Below are 20,013 nucleotides of genomic sequence, written 5' to 3'. Positions count from 1 at the left end.
GTGTTGGAGAAGACTCTTGAGAGCCCCTTGGACTGCAAGGAGATCCAACCAGTCCATTCTGAAGGAGATCAGCCATGGGATTTCTTTGGAAGGAATGATGCTAAAGCTGAAACTCCAGTACTTTGGCCACCTCACGCGAAGAGTTGACTCACTGGTAAAGACCCTGATGCTGGGAGGGATTCGGGGCAGGAGGAGAAGGGGACGACAGAGGATGAGATGGCTGGATGGCATCACGGACTCGATGGACGTGAGTCTAAGTGAACTCCGGGAAATGGTGATGGACAGGGAGGCCTGGCATGCTGCGATTCATGGGGTTACAAAGAGTCGGACATGACTGAGCGACTGAACTGAACTCAGGTTTTAAGAACAGACAGCTTAATTTGTTATAAATGAATATAAATTTAAAGAAAACACACTTTTAAAAAAGTCTAAGGGACTTTTCTAAAAATAGAAAAAAACTAACAGAAAAATTCTGTAGCATCTATTATGGCTGCTAATAGTAAAGAAAATTAATTGATAGAGACTTGGTACTGCAGCAGTCCATAAAATTAGACATTATTAAGAGTTCACTGAAATTTGATTGCCAAATTTTCCTTTCAATATCTAGTGTGAGAAATTACCCAGGAAGTCAAAACAAATCTGCACTTTCACAGTGCAGGAAGCAAATGAAGCCTGTGTGTTTGGCCTTTACTAAAGACACAAACCTGTGTGTTACCCATGTCAAATGTATAAAATAATGCCAAAAAACATTCAACCAGTATGCTACATGTGTGAAAAATGAGCTTAAGAACCCACTCTGATGGAAAACATTTCATTCTCATTAAAAAAAAAAAAATCCCCCCTCCTTCCTGTTATTCATTAATTCTGAATATCAGACATTTCCCCTTGTGCAGTCAAAAAATAGGATTCCTAGTGGAAAAGTAGAGGACAGATCAGGTATTGGCAGTTTTTCCATTTAAACTTGTATGTCAATTTTTAATATAAATGTGGACACACAAAAGCACAAATGCAAGTCAAAATGTCTCAGTGAACAAGTTTTAGCAGTTTAATGTCATAAAAGTTATAAATAAACCTGTTAAATGTTTCTGGACAATGCCACCACTTTGATGTTTTTTTTTAAAAACTAAGCAAACTTCTTATTGACAGTAACTGAATGGTGTTTGTAACATTTTTACCATACAGTAGATTCCACCCATTTACTATACTTTTCAGAGCTGTACTACATGCAATAACAGATTTTTAATGTTGTCTGTCTTCTGTGCTCTTCCTATAATTTGCTATTAAAATAAAACCATTTTTAAAAGGTATTTATACTTGGTGGCTTCAAAGTCCTTGCCAAAAGTCTGTTTTTTCTTTTAGTTTTTATTTTTTGAAGGTTCAGCATTCTCTTTGCTTTTATTCTCAAATTCACACAAGTTAAACACAACAAATTTACACAAGTTAAAGATAACATTTCATAAAATAATGCAAACTCTAAAATAGAGATTAATCCACATAATAGTAAGGAAAAGGGGTGTTAAAATAGATTTTAAACATATTAAAATCATGCTAATGGCTAAATATTTTAAAGTAAAAGCTTTCAGGATATGTCACATGATCTAAAATATGAAATCCCTTAAAAACTTCCAGGAAAAATATTTCAATATATGTATTCACATACGTGTGTAATTTAAAAAAATGTTTACCAAAAAAACTACAAACTTTTATTTCTTTTTATAAAATATATTTAAAAGAAACATATATGCTATATATAAGCTATCCCTGAAATTGTTGTGTCCCGCTAGTTCTAATACACCCTCTTCTTCTTCCCTATTAGCCTTTGCAGTTAAATACTCAGCCAAATGTAAACACAGCTATGTATGCCTGGGTGCAATGTCTGGGCTTGTAAAAGCAAGGGCTTCCTGAATGCAGAACAGACAGGGAACTGCTGTCTGCCTCACTGGAGCCTGGGATGTTTCTGTTTACAAATCCTGGAGCCAGGCAGGGGCCACTACTGGAGGCCTGCTGTCTGCTTCCTTGCTACACTTAGCCTTTGTCTGGGTCTGTGTCAAAGAAAGAACAACATTGTTGCATGTGCAGTAAGCAACAAAGGAAATCTGAAACATAACACAAACTGGTTATGTTGGCTCCTTAATCTTTTACAACTTCAGTGCGGAAAGGCAAATTAGGGTTTAAATTTAACAAAAAATTTAAACATGTGCTTCTCATAAAAGCAGAGAAAAACATTTAAAATAAAAACAATTAATGTGATCTGAGTTAAATGAATTCCTTAGCAAAATAATTCAGATTGCTAAATACTCTTCCAGGAATGATGATATATCGTGCAGCTCAGTGTTTTGAACAAATATTTTTACAAGGAATAAACAATGTTGACTTGTTTTAATTATTATGTTTGGAATGGCAAACTATACCATAATCATAATCAGATTAATGTTTATGTTTAATGTCCCAAAAACAAACTGAGTGGAGGCAGATTTCTTATTTTTCCCAAGATGGTATTTAATATTGAATATTTAAAATCATTTTAAATTTAATATGCCTTGTTAATCACTGTACACAGAACTAGCCTGTAAGAAACAAATACAACAAATCACAACAGTAAACAAAATAGTTCATATTCTGTTGAGTTTAGGCATTCTATGACTAAATTATAAAAGGAACAGCAGGAAACTAAAGACAGAAAGCGAAACAAACTGCATTAACCCTCTTCCCTACAAAAACTTTTTAAAAGAAAACAAAGGAAAGGTATTCAAAATCTATAAAACTTAACTTGTATGTAAGTCTTTATAATAATTTTAATATCTTTAAAATAGTTTCTTTGTGATTGAAAAGACTGAATTGTAGGATTTTGCATCTCTTATTAAGGAATAAATTAAAATGAACAAAGTTAATTATATTTCACTGGAATAAAATCATTAAATAAGTCTAAAATCAACATTTAAATAAATAGGTTGAAATTCTCAGTAAATACAATTAAACAGGAGATATAGATTAATCTGTAGACTATGCTACCTTTAAAAAAAATTTCATAATAGTATAAAGAAACATCATTAGACATGTTCTCAAAATATTTTTGGTATAATTCTACCAGGATGTAATTGTCTTTATTTTTTTCAGATTTTATTTTTCAGCTTTACATGTAGATATGACAAAACAAAAGTATCATTACTGCACACAAAAGCTTTTGAAAATAATTATTTCTATTTCTTAGAAATCAATAACCTAATTGAGTTAGAAAAGATAATTTGAGCCTAAAATAGAAATCTAATCATTCCAATATTTATTATGTAAAACAAACCAAAAGCAAATTTAAATTCTCACAATACAGAATCAAACCAAAATGTCAAATCACTCAAGAGATCGCTAGTCAATTTTTCTAACTGGCATATAAATGATACTTCGAAATCCAGAATTCATACTAAAGATCCTTCAGAAAATGACCATGAAATAACCTGACTATAAAAGTGGAAGCTGTATCTTCCAGTCATTTGCCAACCAGACAACAAAACATAAATTGCATTATACAAATAACTCCTGCCCCTCTGACTGATGTTCTTTTCATTATGATCATAACTTGTGCCCAGGAAAGCAAAATAAGACATATTAAGAAAAGCTATCGTTTTTCCTTCTGTTTCCTAGTTTTTCCCATAATTGGCTTCCTTCTTTTAAAACCATTTTTATTACAAAACATAACCCACATACACAAAATTGTTCATAATACAAATGCAGTGTTTGGTGAACTATTAGGAAGTAAATACTCATATAGTTACCACGTAGGCCAAGAAATAGAACATCTAGGTTCCCCCAAATCCTTGCCTACTCTTGGGTCATTACTCTGACCCTTCTTCCCAGAACAAGCCATTATCCTAACTTTTGTGGTAATCATTTCCTTGCTTTCATAATAGTATTATATTTTTTACCTGCTTAGTTTTGACCATTTCTCTATTCCATATAAATAAAATTTTGTGCCTTGAATCTGTTATTCAATAGTACATTTTCAAGATTTAACTGTGTTATATGGGCAGATGAAATTCATTCAGGGTTGCTCTTCTATATATTTTTCCTTGCAACGAGCCTAGGAGTTACGATAATAATAATTAAAAGATCATTGTAGCTAATCCCTATCAAGCATCATAGAAACATTACACAGATATACACATTTGATCTTTCACTTATATTTAGTACTTTTAAACTATCCAATTTTATTGACAGGAGAATATTAAACCAAGCAGACAAATGAAAAACTCATGGTTTCTACTGTTTTGGCAGCAGAGGTAGTAGCAGCAACCAAAAAGGCCAGAGTTAATAAAAGATGAACTGGGACAGAACAGAGAAGAAACAAAAGCTTGCGATTGAGATAAACGTGTCGTCGCTCAGTTGTGTCCAACTCTTTGTGACCCCATGGACTGTAGCCTATGAGGCTCCTCCGTCCATGGGATTTTCCAGGCAAGAGTACTGGAGTGGGTTGCCATTTCCTTCTCCAGGGGATCTTCCCAACCCAGGGATAGAACCCAGGTCTCCTGCATTGCAGGCAGACACTTTAACCTCTAAGCCACCAGGGATAGGACAGAGGTAAATATGTTCTTATTGGACAGTTCATATGAAACCATCCTTAATACATATCTAAAACCTTAATTTACCTATTTCATAGTTTCCCAACTATTTCCTCATCCCTCAAAGCACCTACCATGTTATCTGAAAATTCTTTAAAGGGGACCTTTGAAACAGCACAGCTGGTCTTCCATGAAAAGATCATCAGCTCATCCATCATTGATTATTCCCACTCGCACTGTTTATAGATAATTGCTCAGTTCCTACAAACCGCACTCCTCAGTGAGAGAAGGATGGTAAAGTGACACAATACCTAGGGCAGTGATGAAGCCAAAGTGGAGTTTAGAAAAACTGTGGCTGGTACTGTACTATTCTCCAACACAGACACTTCTCTTTCTTAGGTCTTCCACTCTTCCTTTTTACAATTCATCTTTTTATCTTTCCTTCGCTTTTACGTTCATTTCTTTCCTCTGAACATATTTTTGTCTACAAACTTGTCTTAAAGGCACTGACATGTCCTGCTTGGACTATAAAAATAGGTGATCCCTGAAGAATTGATGCTTTTGAACTGTGGTGCTGGAGAAGACTCTTGAGAGTCCCTTGAACTACAAGGAGATTAAACCAGTCCATCCTAAGGGAAATTAGTCCTGAATATTCAATGGAAGGACTGATATTGAAGATGACTCTGATGCTGGGAAAGACTGAGGGCAGGAGAAGGGAACGACAGAGCATGAGATGGTTAAATGGCATCAACGACTCGACGGACATGAGTCTGAGCAAGCTCTGGGAGTTGGTGATGGACAGGGAAGCCTGGAGTGCTAAAGTCCGTGGAGTCACAAAGAGTAGGACACGACTGAGCGACTGAACTGAACTGTCCCTCTGAGAAGCACTAATGAAATGCTGGACAATGTAAGAAGTTGCAGTTTCAGTCCAACTCTACCTAGGTTTTCTAACAAAAGCAAAAGATATTTATCACATAATCTCTGTGAGATAAAGACAAATTTATGTTTTTATAAGTATCTCAGTATTTTATCAAATTGGAAAGCAAGACATACTACTCTTTAAATGAGTGACTTGCTTAATAGGTCTTAATCCTGTGAGTCCCTTGGACTGCAAGAAAATCCGACCAGTCCATTCTAAAGGAGATCAGTCCTGGGTGTTCTTTGGAAGGAATGATGCTAAAGCTGAAACTCCAGTACTTTGGCCACATCATGCGAAGAGCTAACTCATTGGAAAAGACTCTGATGCTGGGAGGGATTGGGGGCAGGAGGAGAAGGGGCCGACCGAGGATGAGATGGCTGGATGGCATCACGGACTCGACGGACGTTAGTCTGAGTGAAGTCCAGGAGATGGTGATGGACAGGGAGGCCTGGAGTGCTGCGATTCATGGGGTTGCAAAGAGTCAGACACGACTGAGCCACTGAACTGAACTGGACTGAGTCCTTTGACAGATCTACTTCAAGAATCATCAATTTAAATTACTAACCTAATTTTTTAAAAGTATTGATCTGTACAGTAACTAATAGGCTATTTTAAAGTACGAAGGAAATCACCTAACTACAGTATCTGTAGTAAAAGGTAGCAGAGTGAAAATAATTTTGATTTATACCACTTGCAGGTATATTTTGGATGTCCATTCTTAAAAGCAACAGATTTTATTTTAAAAGAAGTAAGGAATTTATTAGGAAAAAAAGAGCTGGTGCTAAATATACAGGTGCTAAAGAAATGTTCCTTTTAAGTTTAGAAAGTAACTCTTCTTGGTTTTTAAAAGTCTCTCTTTGCTGTAACAGAAATATATTCACATTCTCCTATGGTCTCATGGTAGGCAGAATGTACTTCCCCACCTGTTGATACTGAATTTGGCCACGTGACTTATGCGGACAACCGAAGGCTGGCAAATATATAAAACTAACAGATATCTAAAATATGCTAGGGCAATTCTATTTGAGCTCTGAGTAGAATGCTGCCCCTTTATCCTGAGCCCCAGACAGTGAAGGCCTGAACTGACCCTACAGCCTGGACCTGAGTATAGTCTGTATTGGACAAATCCAGCAGATCTTCAAGAATGGTGATCATAATAAATGCTTGTTGTTAAGGCCAGTGAACTCAGAAGCGGCTTACTGAAGAAGTTTTATTGTCAAGAGTTGACAAATAAATAAATACACTTTCTAGTGTAACATATTAAACAAATGTGTGCAAAAATGCACAACTTTTGGTTATCTAAAAATTAGACATTTAGGAATAGTTTAGAAGAAATTTTTTTTCTACTTTTACCTGTTTTTCTCACAATTATAGACATATTAACATTCAAACAAAAGAGGCTATATAAGAAATACCTATAACCCTGCTATTAACTACTGACTGAACTATTAAAACTGGAAAAATAAATGGTATTTGTTTACTTAAAAACACAGCACTTTGGTTGTTTTGTGGAATAAGACATATAATACTCCCCGAAGATCAACATTTTATTTAACTTTTGTGAGCTTCAGATTTGCAAGATGAAAAGAGAACTGGAGACTGGTTGAATAACAATAATGAACTGAACTATACACTTAAAAATGGTTAAGATGGTCAACTTTAGGTTACGTGTAAGTTACCACAATTTTAAAAAACCACTCTATGAGGATAGTTCTCACCTTTTTCGAAGTTAACTTTTTATTTTTAAAATATCCAGGATATATGCATAAAGACCAGAACTCAGTAACATAATTTCTAGTAGTTATAAAAATGTTTTACAGATACTATTAACATTTATTTCAGTATATTTTTAGTCTATGATAAAGGAAATAATAAGCTCAATTTCCTTTTCCTTCACTTCTAAGCAGTGACCTCTGGTCAGCAGTTCTGGCAGCTAGGAATACCATGTGACTTGCTAGGCTGAAGGGCACTAAGATATGTCTGATTGATTTTTTTAAAAAAGGAAAAGACGTGATCCCCTACTTAATAAAATGCACTGTGGCAGACAAAATCGTCCCCAAATTAGTATGGCAGAACTCAGGACAGATAGAAAAAGAGAAGCCCTTATAGTGAAATAATTGTAAACAATTCTTTTAAATATATGTATAAATTTCTATGGGGAAAAAAATACGTAAAAATCTCTCTTAAAATCACACATAAAAATCAGCAGACAAAATTCTTTTCCATGGTAACAACAGCAACAAAAACCAAAAAACAAAGAACAATAACAAAAAAACAAAGACATCCAGAAAAAACCCTCCATAAATCTAAAACAGAAAGCCTAAATTTTGAATTGAACATCAGGCTTTTAATCTCTGTGCCAATATTAATAGAAACTGAAATTAAAGAATGCCATTTTTTTATTGCCATTCACAGCACAGAAGGAGTCAGTGATGATCATACTAAGTAAATTAAGTCAGAAAGACAAATATTATATCACTTATATGTGGAATCTAAAAAATAATACAAATGAACTTATTTACAAGATAGACTCACCAATGTAGAAAACAAACTTATGGTTACCAAAGAGGAAAGAGGGTGATAAATTAGGAGTATGGGATTAACAGATACACACCACTATACATAAAACAGATAAATGACCAAGATTTACCGTACAGCATTGGGAACTATATTCAGTACCATGTAATAAACTATAATGGAAAAGAATCTGGAAAAGAATATAAATATGTCTATATATAAACATATAATCAAATCACTTTGTATGTACCTGAAACCAGAACAGAATTGTAAATCAACTATTAGTTCAATTAAAAAAAAAAAAAAAGTGCCACTTTTCTCCATCATAAAACACTTCAAAATTGGGGTCAATAGGATACATATAACCATTTAAATATTGCTTTCTCATAACTTTAATCCAATAGATCTTGTTGGGTAAGCCATTTTCACCAAGCTTTTTCAGTCTTTCTATCGATTGATCTTTAATTAATTTAACAAATTACTGAACATCTTGAAATACAGAGGATAACTAGAAAAAAATAGGGATATGTAATGGAAAAGACTGAGGTCTTGCGGATGTAGCCTAGGATTAAAAGGTAATTGAAGTAACTGGCAAGAATACGAAAAAAAATTTTAATTTAAAAAAATTAGTTAAGCCTTTATAGTAGTTAGTAAATAATTGAAAGAAGAAAAAGGGAAAGCCAAAAAATGGTACAGTGATAAACATATTAGGGTGACTACATCCATGCTACTATCCAACATTTTTTATCAAAAGGACAAGAAATAACAAGTGTTGGCCAAGTGCTGAGAAAAGAACATGCTGTGAGTGCTGTTAGTGGAAATGAAAACTGGTGCAGCTACTACGGAAAACAGTATGCAGTTTCCTCAAAAAATTAAAACTAGAAGTAACATATGACACAGCAACTCCACTTCTGGATACTGATGTCTGGAGAAGATGAAAACATCAGCTCAAAAAGATACATGCACCCCATGCTCACTGCAGTATTATTTTCAATAGCCAAGATACGGAAACAACTGAAGTATCTATTGATGAATGTATGGATAAAAAAATGTGGTATATGTGTATACATACACACACATACAATATTCACCATAAAAAAGGAAGGAAATTTATTTGCAACAACATGGATGCATGCTTGAGGGCATTGTGCAAAGTAAAATGAATCAGACAGAGAAAGAAAAATACCGTATGATCTTTTATGTGGAATATTAAAACAAAAACAGAAACCGCCGGCCAATGTAGGTAGGCTTAAGAGACGCAGGTTCAGTCTCTGGGTTGGGAAGATACCTTGGGGGAGGAAAAGGCAACACACTCCAGTATTGTTGCCTGGAGAATCCCATGGACAGAAGAGCCTGGTGGGCTACATTCCACAGGGTCACAAAGAGTCAGACACAACTGAAGTGACTCACCATGCATGCACAGAGAATGTCAAGATTACTATAAAGATTATGTTGAACATATGAAACTAAATATGTTATATATGTCAATAATATCTCAATTTTTAAAAACCAACGTATTATTTTAAAGATAGCTGCTATACAAACCACAGCTGGTTTTGAGACAGGCTGGAACCTGGGACCTTTTGCTGCAGGGCCTGCAACTGGACCAGTGTCTCTTCAAAGAACAAAATACAAACCAAAAGGGCCTTAAAAATAACTGCATGCATTCACAGATGGGGCAAATTATGAACAATAAGATACAAAAAAGATGAAAAACCCAACTGCACTTCTGAGGAGGCAGAAGCAAAAGCAGGGTACTGCAAGTAACCCCTGTACATAGCGCCACCAATGGGATGAGTAAGCCACCCCATCACCCCCCCTGGCCGGACTTGTGGACCCACCCCTAAAAGGCACCTGGTTCCCATCCTTTGACCCTCAGCGAAGGAACAAGGGAACATTTTACTTATTTTCACTCCCTCCTGCTACAACAGAAGTCTCAATAAAGCCTTGCCTGAATTTCGTGTCTGGCCTCTTATTAATTTCTACTGATAAAAGATTCCTAGAACCCAGTTTCATCTTAGTTTTGGATGTACTGGAAAATTTTCATGTATCTTTAACTCTACTTTTTATGATATGTTGGCATCTGAAACCACTAAATATTTATGGATTTAAGACTAATGAGTTCTTCCATATGAAAAGATGCAAAAGGTTCTCAGTAATCAAAGAGATACAACAAGAAAATGAAGCACAGTTAATGCAGGCCAATAGGTACAGAACACATATGGAACTGGAAATCATAAAAGACAAGAAAATTTATTGTAGTTATTGAAATGAAGACATAAAAATTATTTCTTGATCAATACCCACATTGATATTCTGTGGATATCAATATCCACAGAAGACATTTATTTTTAAATATCAGTCTATTCTTTTTTAGAGTTAGGGTCAAGTTGGTAAACGTGAAATGGGATGGACTTTCAATAGGATAGAGCTAGCAAAACTTCGGAATCAAAACTGTCTGACCAAGAACATATAACATGTATAAATAGAATCTTGTTACTATAGCATTATAGTCGATTATATTCTTATCATGGGGCTTCCCTCATGGCTCAGTGGTCAAGAATCTGCCTACCAATGCACTTGGGTGTGATCCCTGGGTGGGGAAGATCCCCTGGAGAAGGAAATGGCAACCCACTTCAGTATTCTTGCCTGGAAAATCTCATGGGCAGAGGAGCTTGGAGGGCTACAGTTCATGGGGTCGCAAAGAGTCAGACACGACTTAGCAACTAAACAACACCTACAGCATTGAAGAATTAATATTTTCTACAGGAATGTATTCCTCTATTTCTTTTGTGCCACTTCTTCTCCACTAGTATTTTTTTAACATTTTAATTTATTTATTTTTACTTGAAGGATAATTGCTTTACAACATTGTGTTGGTTTCTGCCATGCATCAACATGAATCAGCCATAGGTATACATATGCCCCTCCCTTTTGAACCTCTCTCCCACCTCCCAACTCTCTAGGCTGCACAGAGCCGGGTTTGAGCTCCCTGAGTCATACAACAAATTCATACTGGCAAACTATTTTACATATGGTAGTGTATATGGTAGTGTATTATATCTAATAATATTTTTAGTAAGTATAAAAAGGAACAACATGTTTTGTTTTGATTCTTACTAAAATGTTTCATGAAGTATTAAGCAAAAAAAATTTTTAAGACATTCTTATTACCCATTTTCTGTCTACTCAATCGCTTTAATGCTGTCACAGAAGCAGCAAAAACTGAAAAAAATCACTATAAATTCACAATAGCTAAAAACCTACCTGTGGCCCTATGCCAATGTCCATGTCTCTGAATGTAGGCTTTCGTTTCTAGCTTAGTGTGAGATAAAGACATTTGCTGCCAGATGCTGAAATTAGAATTTCTAATCTTAACAAACAGCAGAGCATAAATCAGAATTTTTTAAACCTAGCATTAGATGCAGTTCAATCTCTTTTTTTTTGCAGTTTAATCTTTATTATCAACCTGATCTAACCATCAACTTAATGAATAACATACACAAAAGAAAAGTATTCTACATTTTTATACTGACTTTCATTCAAGAACTTCAAATGCTAAACACAGTGAATAAAGTTTAATTCTTTTAAATGACAAATTTTTGCCTGCTTTTCTACTAACTTAATTATCTTGTTTACAGTTAGGGAGGTTAATTACACCAATTCCAAAAGTGTTATCAAGAAACTTTTCTAAAATAACTGCAAATACTGCATTAATTATATACTTCTTTCAAACTCTTGGGATTTACAAAAACAAAGGGTGAACTGAGGGTTTAAGAAAATAAAAGAATACTGTAGATACAAATTCATTTACTTAAAGACTGGCTTTCTTTTTAAACAGAGTAAGTACCACAAAGTCTCTCATGGTTGGAAAAAACTCAAAATAATATTGTTCACTTTCATAAAGTGCCAGACTTTGTAGGTGCTACATGGACATGTATTCGTGAAGTTTCTTTCTTTCTTTTGCCTGGTTATTAAACAACAAATCTCAACTTGGTGACAGTTTAATTCTATTACCTCACAAACACAAACATTTGCTATTCTCTTCTTTTAACACAAAGAAAGCAAGCCTCAAGTTTCAGACAATTTGATAAGCAATAATATTTAGCTAATTAATTTACTTTCAACTTTTTACAATTAAATAAGTAATTTTTTAAATTTATTTTTTAATTGAAGGATAATTGCTTTACAGATGTTTTCCATCAGACCTCAACATGAATCAGCCATAGGTATGCACATATCCACTCCCTTTTGAACCTCCCTCCCATCTCCTACCCCATCCCTCTAGGTTGATACAGAGCCCCTGTTTGAGCTTCCTGAGCCATACAGCAAATTCCCAAATTCCTGATGTCTATCTATTTTACACATGCTAATGTAAGTTTCCATGTTACTCTTTCCATACATCCCACCCTCTCCTCCCCTCTCCCCATGTCCATAAGTCTATTCTCTATGTCTGTTTCTCCACTGCTGTCTTGTAAATAAATTCCTCAGTACCATTTTTCTAGATTCCGTATATATGCGTTAGAATATGATATTTATCTTTCTCTTTCTGACTCACTTGAGAACAGACTCAAATGCGTTCCCTTTTTTTTAATGTTGGTTTTTTTTTTAACTATTCTTTTTATTGAAGGATAATCGCTTTACAGAATTTTGTTGTTTTCTGTCTAAATGCATTCCCTTTTATGGCTAAGTAATATTCTATTGTGTATATGTACCAGAACTTCTTTATCCATTCATCTATCAATGGACATCTAGGTTGCCTCCATGTTCTGGCACCATTGTAAATAGTGCTGCAATAAACAATAGGATACATCTGTCTTTGTCAATTTTGGTTTTCTCAGGGTTTATGCCTAGGAGTAGGGTTCCTGGGTCATATGGTGGTTTTATTCCTAGTTTTTAAAGTAATCTCCATACCATCTTCCATAGTGGCTATATCAATTTACATTCCCACCAACAGTGCAAGAGCATTCCCTTTTCTCCACACCCTCTCCAGCACTTACTGTTTGTAGACTTTTTGATGATGGCCATTCTGACTGCTGTGAGGTCATATAAATAAGTGATTTTTAAAGTTCTCCCTTCTTATAATACTTACAATACCTACTTACCATACTGGCTTTCCATTAACAGTTGATGAGAAATTTCCCTTTAAAACACTTCAAGTATTTTTTAATGAGATGATACAAAGAAAAATAGATGTCCTTGAATTTGGGGAAAATGTCATAAAAAAAATCTTTTCATAAATGAATGAACAAACAAGTATTAATTTGTCCCCATTTGTGTGTAGAGAGTAATGGTTAAGGATAACTGAGTATAGACAGTAATGGTTATAACTAATAGAAAGTAGTGTTTAGTAACACATACTCTGGAGTCAAAACATCTGGTCTGAAATCTTGGCTCTACCACTTACTAGCTGTGTGACTTGGTAAATTACATATCTGTGCCTCAGTGTTGTCCATGTGAAACGAGAATGTAACAGTAACCATTTCATATATTTCTGTAAGGGTTAAATGTAAATGCTTAATGCATACAGAGCCCTTAATAAGTACTCAAAAAATGTTACTTAGCTAGTTCCAATTTCCCTATGTAATAAAGGCCTGGAGTCCCTTTAATATGTTTACTGAAACTGCTCTATCAATTGTATAATCCTGATAGACTGAATTGAAATTTCATTAGTAGATGTATCCCATCTGAAAAAAACATTCTCTAAGAATCTAAAGTTCACCGCAAGTAATATTTTAAGAAGTAATACTCATTGAATAAATATCTAACACTAATGTCTTAAGGCGAAAAGGAAATAGAATTAAGAACAGCATATGCAGATGGGGGAAGGAAACAAAGTACATCAAAAAGTTAACCTATCATACTGGGCACAAAACACGGACGGTTTCCTAAGAGAAAGGAAAGGGCCACAGAAAAGATCTTGAGGGAAGAAGAGTACCTAATCTTCCTGAAATCCGTAACTGTGTCTAGAACCAGGTTTACTTATAATAACGCATAAACAGGTACAGAACTACTGGATAGTGTTTTCTAAGATTCTCATACTTCTCATTTTTAAAGTACAAATAGTCAAAATCAGGTACCTAGCCCCTTAAAAGAGACAAACAACTGAAACAGACTTATTAGTAGAAGAGAAAAATCTTTGAAAAAAATGACTGAGGAGCAAAGACCTATATGAGTTATCAATCAATCCATAAATCTCCTAATCTCTAGCCAGTTTTATTTTGGAGAATTATCCGATAATGTGACTCAGTCTGAACACATGCTAAAGACTCTTGCCAATAACCTGAGATCAGGGGTTACAGCAAAATATCTGACATGCATTTCTAAATATCAGAAGCTATTTTTCTTTTCTTTTTCTATGGTAATAATAATTCCTAAAGGAGAAATACAAAATATAGAAAACTATACTTCAGATGCTGTGATTGGAGGAAAAATGCTTGAGACCAAACAGCTAGCATCTTAACTAGCTAGAAATCATTGGTGATCTATAGTCCAAACAGAATCTTAATTTTTATGGCATATAACAATCCTCATATAACTTTTTCCAACATTAATAATTAACTGCTGGATTTAATTATTTTAAAACAGACATTTCACTTATGCCTCAACAAAAGCATCAGCAGACTTCCTATTCCACTAAATTTTTTAGGAACCAGTCACACTTAACTTACAGCTAATCTTCCTGTAACTTTTTGCCTATTATTATACTGGTAAACAATAAATGTCAAATGTTAATATTTTGGGCCCCAAACCAAAAAAACTTTAACCTTTAAATTAGAGGTTATGTTAAACTTACAAAAACTCTTTATATATAAAAGAAGGGGAGAAGGGGATGACAGAGGATGAGATGGTTGGATGGCATCACCGACTCAACAGATACGAGTTTGGGCAGACTCTGGGAGTTGGTGATGGACAGGGAAGACTGGCATGCTGCAGTCCATGGGGTCAAAAAGAGTTGGACACGACTGAGCAACTGAACTGACATTTTTTAAGGGAAACAAACTCCCTTTTTGTAACAGAACATTCTTAATTTATGACTTGCCTGATTTACCTTTGTGATTAGATTCAGGATGTGCATTCTTGGCTGAAATGCAGTACTGTATTAGCACACTGTGTCCTCAGGGTATCACGGATGTGCATCTGCCCTTCATTAATGACACTATTAATACATGGCTAAGGTACTGTCCAATTTTTTCACTTCATAATTACTAATTTTTCCCTTGCAATATATTTTGGAGAAATTCTAAATTCAAATACCCTCTGTCTTTACTGACTGCCCCCTAGATTTGAGATCATTTGATGATTCTTGCCTGACCCAATACTTGGAATGATAGCTGCATAATGATAATTTTCTAACTTGGCATTCTACTATAAACAACTGCCCTATCTTCTCTCTATCAACAGAGAACCAATTCATTTTCCCTCCAATGGTTTATAACTTAATACTGTAGTTTTTTGGCACTATAAGGATCTCAAACATAGCTCATGGGAGGATCCTTCAAGCTGTTTACTGTGACAAGTCTCCATTCTTTTAGGGGGTACTTCTTTCCTTACTTTCTAGTGTTACAAGATGTTGCAGGCTTATTTTGTACCTATGCTGCACCAATCCTGGACATAAGTCATTTCCAAGGAGCTCAAGTTTCATTGACTGGGGAGTCATCAGTTCAGTTCAGTTCAGTCGCTCAGTCGTGTCTGACTCTTTGTGACCACATGGACTGCAACACACTAGACTTCCCTGTCCATCACTAACTCCCAGAGCTTGCTCAAACTTGTGTCCATCGAGTCCGTGATGCCATCCAACCATCTCATCCTCTGTTGTCCCCTTCTCCTACCTTCAATCTTCCCAGAATCAAGGACTTTCCCAACGAGTCAGTTCTTTGAATCAGGTGGCCAAAGTACTGGAGCTTCAACTTCAGCATCAGTCCTTCCAATGAATATTCAGGACTGATTTTCTTTAGGATTGACTGGTTTGATCTCCTTGTTGAGAAATGTTTATGTGAAATACAAGTGGCTTCATTTGCTTTCAGTTTGGAATTCTGGGGAGCCATAGTAGAAACTAAAACTGTGTGTTATGTACACTCATAGTTACTGGAGTGCTTTTGTTTCTTATTCTTGTCAACAAACAAATGTAAGAAATATATTTAGGTGGGTAGGTATGTATACACATAGAAATACACATGTACACACACAGCTTCATATAAATGCATGTAACACATATATGTGGATATTTTTAAAGGAATATGTCCCTAATGATATTTTGAACTACAATCTATTCACATAGGATTCTCTTTTATTTCCACATCTATGTTTCCTTATTTCCTTCAGTGAGAACAAGGGCCCTCAAGAATATCAACACCTATATTCATTTTCTTAATCCCATAAAACAAATATATCTACAATTTCAGAACTGCTTTGTCCACACTAGTGAAAATAAAATCTTCTCAAGAGATTAGTATTTATTTGCAACTACCCCCACTATCACTTACATCACATCTTGCATAAAAGAATATATACAGTCAAATATCGTTTTAGTAAAGTGGTTAGTTCTTTCATTTTCCCTTAAGTGTGATTACAATGTTTATGTGAAATACAACTGGGCTCATTTGCTTTGAGTTTGGAATTGCACCCCCTTCCCATCCTTAATGATTTAGTTATACTTTTACACACAGAGATTAGCAACATGATTCCAAAATTCAAAACTACATGCATAATATAAAGCTATGTTCACAGGACTGTTTTTCCCTGTATCCTTTTTGCTCCATTCCCTCCAAGCCTTGTAAGTAACCAACTTCACTGTTTTCTGGTTTATCCTTTCTTCACTTCTTCATGTAATGATAAGCTTTCTGTTTTACATAAAAGATAGCATATTGTATAAGCTTATTACACACCTAACATTACCTCCAAATATAGCTGTCAGTACTCCATTACACGTATGTACCATAGTGGATTTCAATCAATCTTCTATTCTTAGGCTTTTATGTGGTTTCAATACTATGCAGTTACACACAATACTGCAACGGATACTTTATGCGTATGCATTTAATACTGTTGGGGGTATGTCTTCAAAGATCAATTTCCCACAAATGGGAGTGCTGGGTAAAAAGTAGGCACGCATGTTGTATTCTTAATATTGTCACTCCCTTCAAAATATAGTTAAAAAGTATTATATTTTGATTCATATCTTGGAAATCCTGGTGTACCTTTTATCAACTTCAGCCATTAGCTAGATGTACTCTCATAATGCTGGAACTCTCTCTCTTTTACTTTGTCCAAACTTGAATATTTTTATAATATTTTAAATTCTGAAAATCTTTGGAGAAAGGAATTTTCAGGAAAAATTATGTTACTTTACTTACTGAGTGGTGTTGTGTCTGGAGGTGGAAAATTCTCAGTAAAGTTGACATTACACAAGTCCGTGCTACAGCAGCAGAACCGGTACGTTCCATTCTGAATTGAGGGTGGGGTGGTAGTTACTACACATTCTTCATAGTGACACTCCTGGGGATCACCAATGTGAGACCAACATCCTACAAGTAGAGTTTAATGTAAACAAGTTAGGAGTCTAGGATTAGAAAGAACTAAAAGGAAAACAACAAACAAATTGCAAACAATGTGATGGAGTACAAATAAGTTATACAACTCTCTTGCAAACCAAAAGGAAACCACATTTTTTTAAATAACAGAAAAAGGCAGAGCATAAAAAGGCATTCTGTGGGAGGAAAAAGCCATTAATAAAATCTTTCACTTCATAATTAATCGAAGAATTATTATTAAAACATCTATAAGAATACTTTTTCATCTATTAAATTGTTCTGGTTTTTTAAATAATGATATATAATGATAACAAGGATTCAGTAATACTCTCATACAGTGCTGGAGGGAATGTAAACATATGCAACATTTCTAGAAAGTTACATGGTAGTTTTTACGAAGAGCCTTTAAAATATTCATGTTTGATAATCTAAAAATTGTACTTCAAGAAGTCTATTCCATATGTATGGCTAAGTCCTTCTGCTGTTCACCTGAAACTACCACAACATTGTTAATCAGCTATATACCAATACAAAATATTTTTGGTGTTTAAAAAAAAAGAAGTCTGTACTGGGGCTTCCCTGGTGGCTCAGTTGGTAAAGAATCTGACTGCCAATGCAGGAGACACAGGTTTGATCCCTGATCCGGGACGATCCTGCATGACATGAGCAACTAAGCACATGAGCCACAACTACTGAACCTGTGCTCTCTGAGTCCATATTCCACAACAGAAGCCACTGCGATGAGAAGCCCAATGCACTGCAACAGTGAGCGGGAGCCCCTGCTGACTGAAACGAGAGAAAAGCCCATGCACCGCAAAGGAAACTCAATGGAGTCATAAATAAAAACTTTTTAAAAAAGGTGTATTCGACATACAAAGAATTATGTTCAAAGATATTCACTGAAGCATTATATTACAATGAAAACCGGAAAACAATATAATGTCCAACAAAACAGTAATGTGGAAGTAAACTGAGATACATGTATACAATGAAATACCATATAGATGTTGAAGGTGTTCTCAAAGAATATTTAAAGACAGGAAAATATCCATGATATAATTTAAAATGGGAAAACTGTATATTAAATTTTTTATATAGTATTACCATAATTTGGAAAAAAATTACACAAACATATAACATAGGAGTACAAATGTACTCCTGAAGGGAATAAACCAATGTAGTTTAAAAAAATTTTTATAGGTATGGAATTGTAGACATTTATTTCTCTTACAGTTTTCTGTATTTTCTAAACTTCATAGAAAGTTATTATATTATTAACACTGTAATAACATACTATTAAAATAAGCTAAAAATTAATTACCCTTTGTAAATTTGGAGCTTGTTTGTGAATACATACATGAATACATACTTTTAAATTTACTGTTCTCCTGCAGACGGTGTTATAATCTATCTCCATGCCCTTTTTAGATAATCTTCAATTGTATGAAACAGTTATTTCAGGTAAGAAAAGTATCACTTGCCTTGTTTTACCAGATTGATGTCCCCTTTTGATTTCTCCCAAAGGCCATAGCAGGTGCTACCTTTTGAGCATAATATTGTTCCGTTTTCATGAGAGATTCTACTTTCACCTATCCCAAGGTCTTGTTGATATGGATCTTTAAATGCACAGAGACGTTCTTGATTCTGAGAAGCTAAAACAAAGGAAAAAATGACAAATTCGTTATACGATAATCTTTGCAAAAAATTATTACAAAAGCCTTTATAGTCTTTTTGAAAGCCACTTTAAATTTCCCTACTAAATTCCCAACAAGGTGTGGGTAACTGAGAAATTTTGTACATACTTAGTAATATTTTCTATTAGTTTGTTAACTTCCAAACAAGAAGCAAACTTACTGAACACACATTTCTCAAAAGCCAATATCCTCTTATAAAGATTATTCTCATCACTCTATGGAATATTAACATCTGAATTAACAAATATCAGAAAAATGTCCATGCTCTAAATTATTAAAAATTAAAAATAAAGAAATCAACAAACCTAGAAGGCTGAATAATTTTTGGAAATTCTACAGTATCCCCCTCTACCATATTTTACACCAACCTGTAAAATGCTAAACCTAATATCATTAGCCATATTAAACTAAGGATGAGGACTGACTGCAAATGGATACATGATTTTTATCTGGACTATTCCAAAATTACATGTGGTAATGTTCGCACAGCTTTGTAAAATTTATCAGAAAAAAAAATAACTCTTCACTTAAAATGAGTGAATTTCATGCTATTATATAAATTATACCTTAATAAACCTGTTTTTAAATATTAAGCCTATCAGTGGTCAAAAAGAAAATGATTTTCCATTATTAAAAATATCAATAAAATAGCCAGAAAAAGAGATGCTGAATAATCCCTTATACTAAAGGTTACCCGAATGTGTTTTCAATGCCAGTCAATCTTTCTCCATATACATAATCGATTTAACCAATCTCAGCACATCTGCCACATAATTTATCAGCTAACAAACATTTAC

General features: G+C 34.5%; 1 protein-coding gene across 1 annotated transcript in view; it reads right to left on the bottom strand.

Moving 5' to 3' along the window:
• BMPR2 (bone morphogenetic protein receptor type 2) overlaps window positions 1-20,013 on the bottom strand; it is a 145,353-nt gene that overhangs the window by 37,488 nt on the left and 87,852 nt on the right. The window contains 2 exon segments of the mRNA NM_001306123.1: window positions 17,346-17,516; window positions 19,004-19,174. Coding sequence (NP_001293052.1) covers window positions 17,346-17,516; window positions 19,004-19,174 — 342 coding nt within the window.

This window comes from Ovis aries, chromosome 2, assembly GCF_016772045.2.
Source record: "Ovis aries strain OAR_USU_Benz2616 breed Rambouillet chromosome 2, ARS-UI_Ramb_v3.0, whole genome shotgun sequence".
In the NCBI taxonomy this organism is placed as follows: domain Eukaryota; kingdom Metazoa; phylum Chordata; class Mammalia; order Artiodactyla; family Bovidae; genus Ovis; species Ovis aries.
The sequence above is the reverse complement of the archived record's forward strand: the minus strand, read 5'-3'. Positions and strand labels throughout refer to the sequence as shown.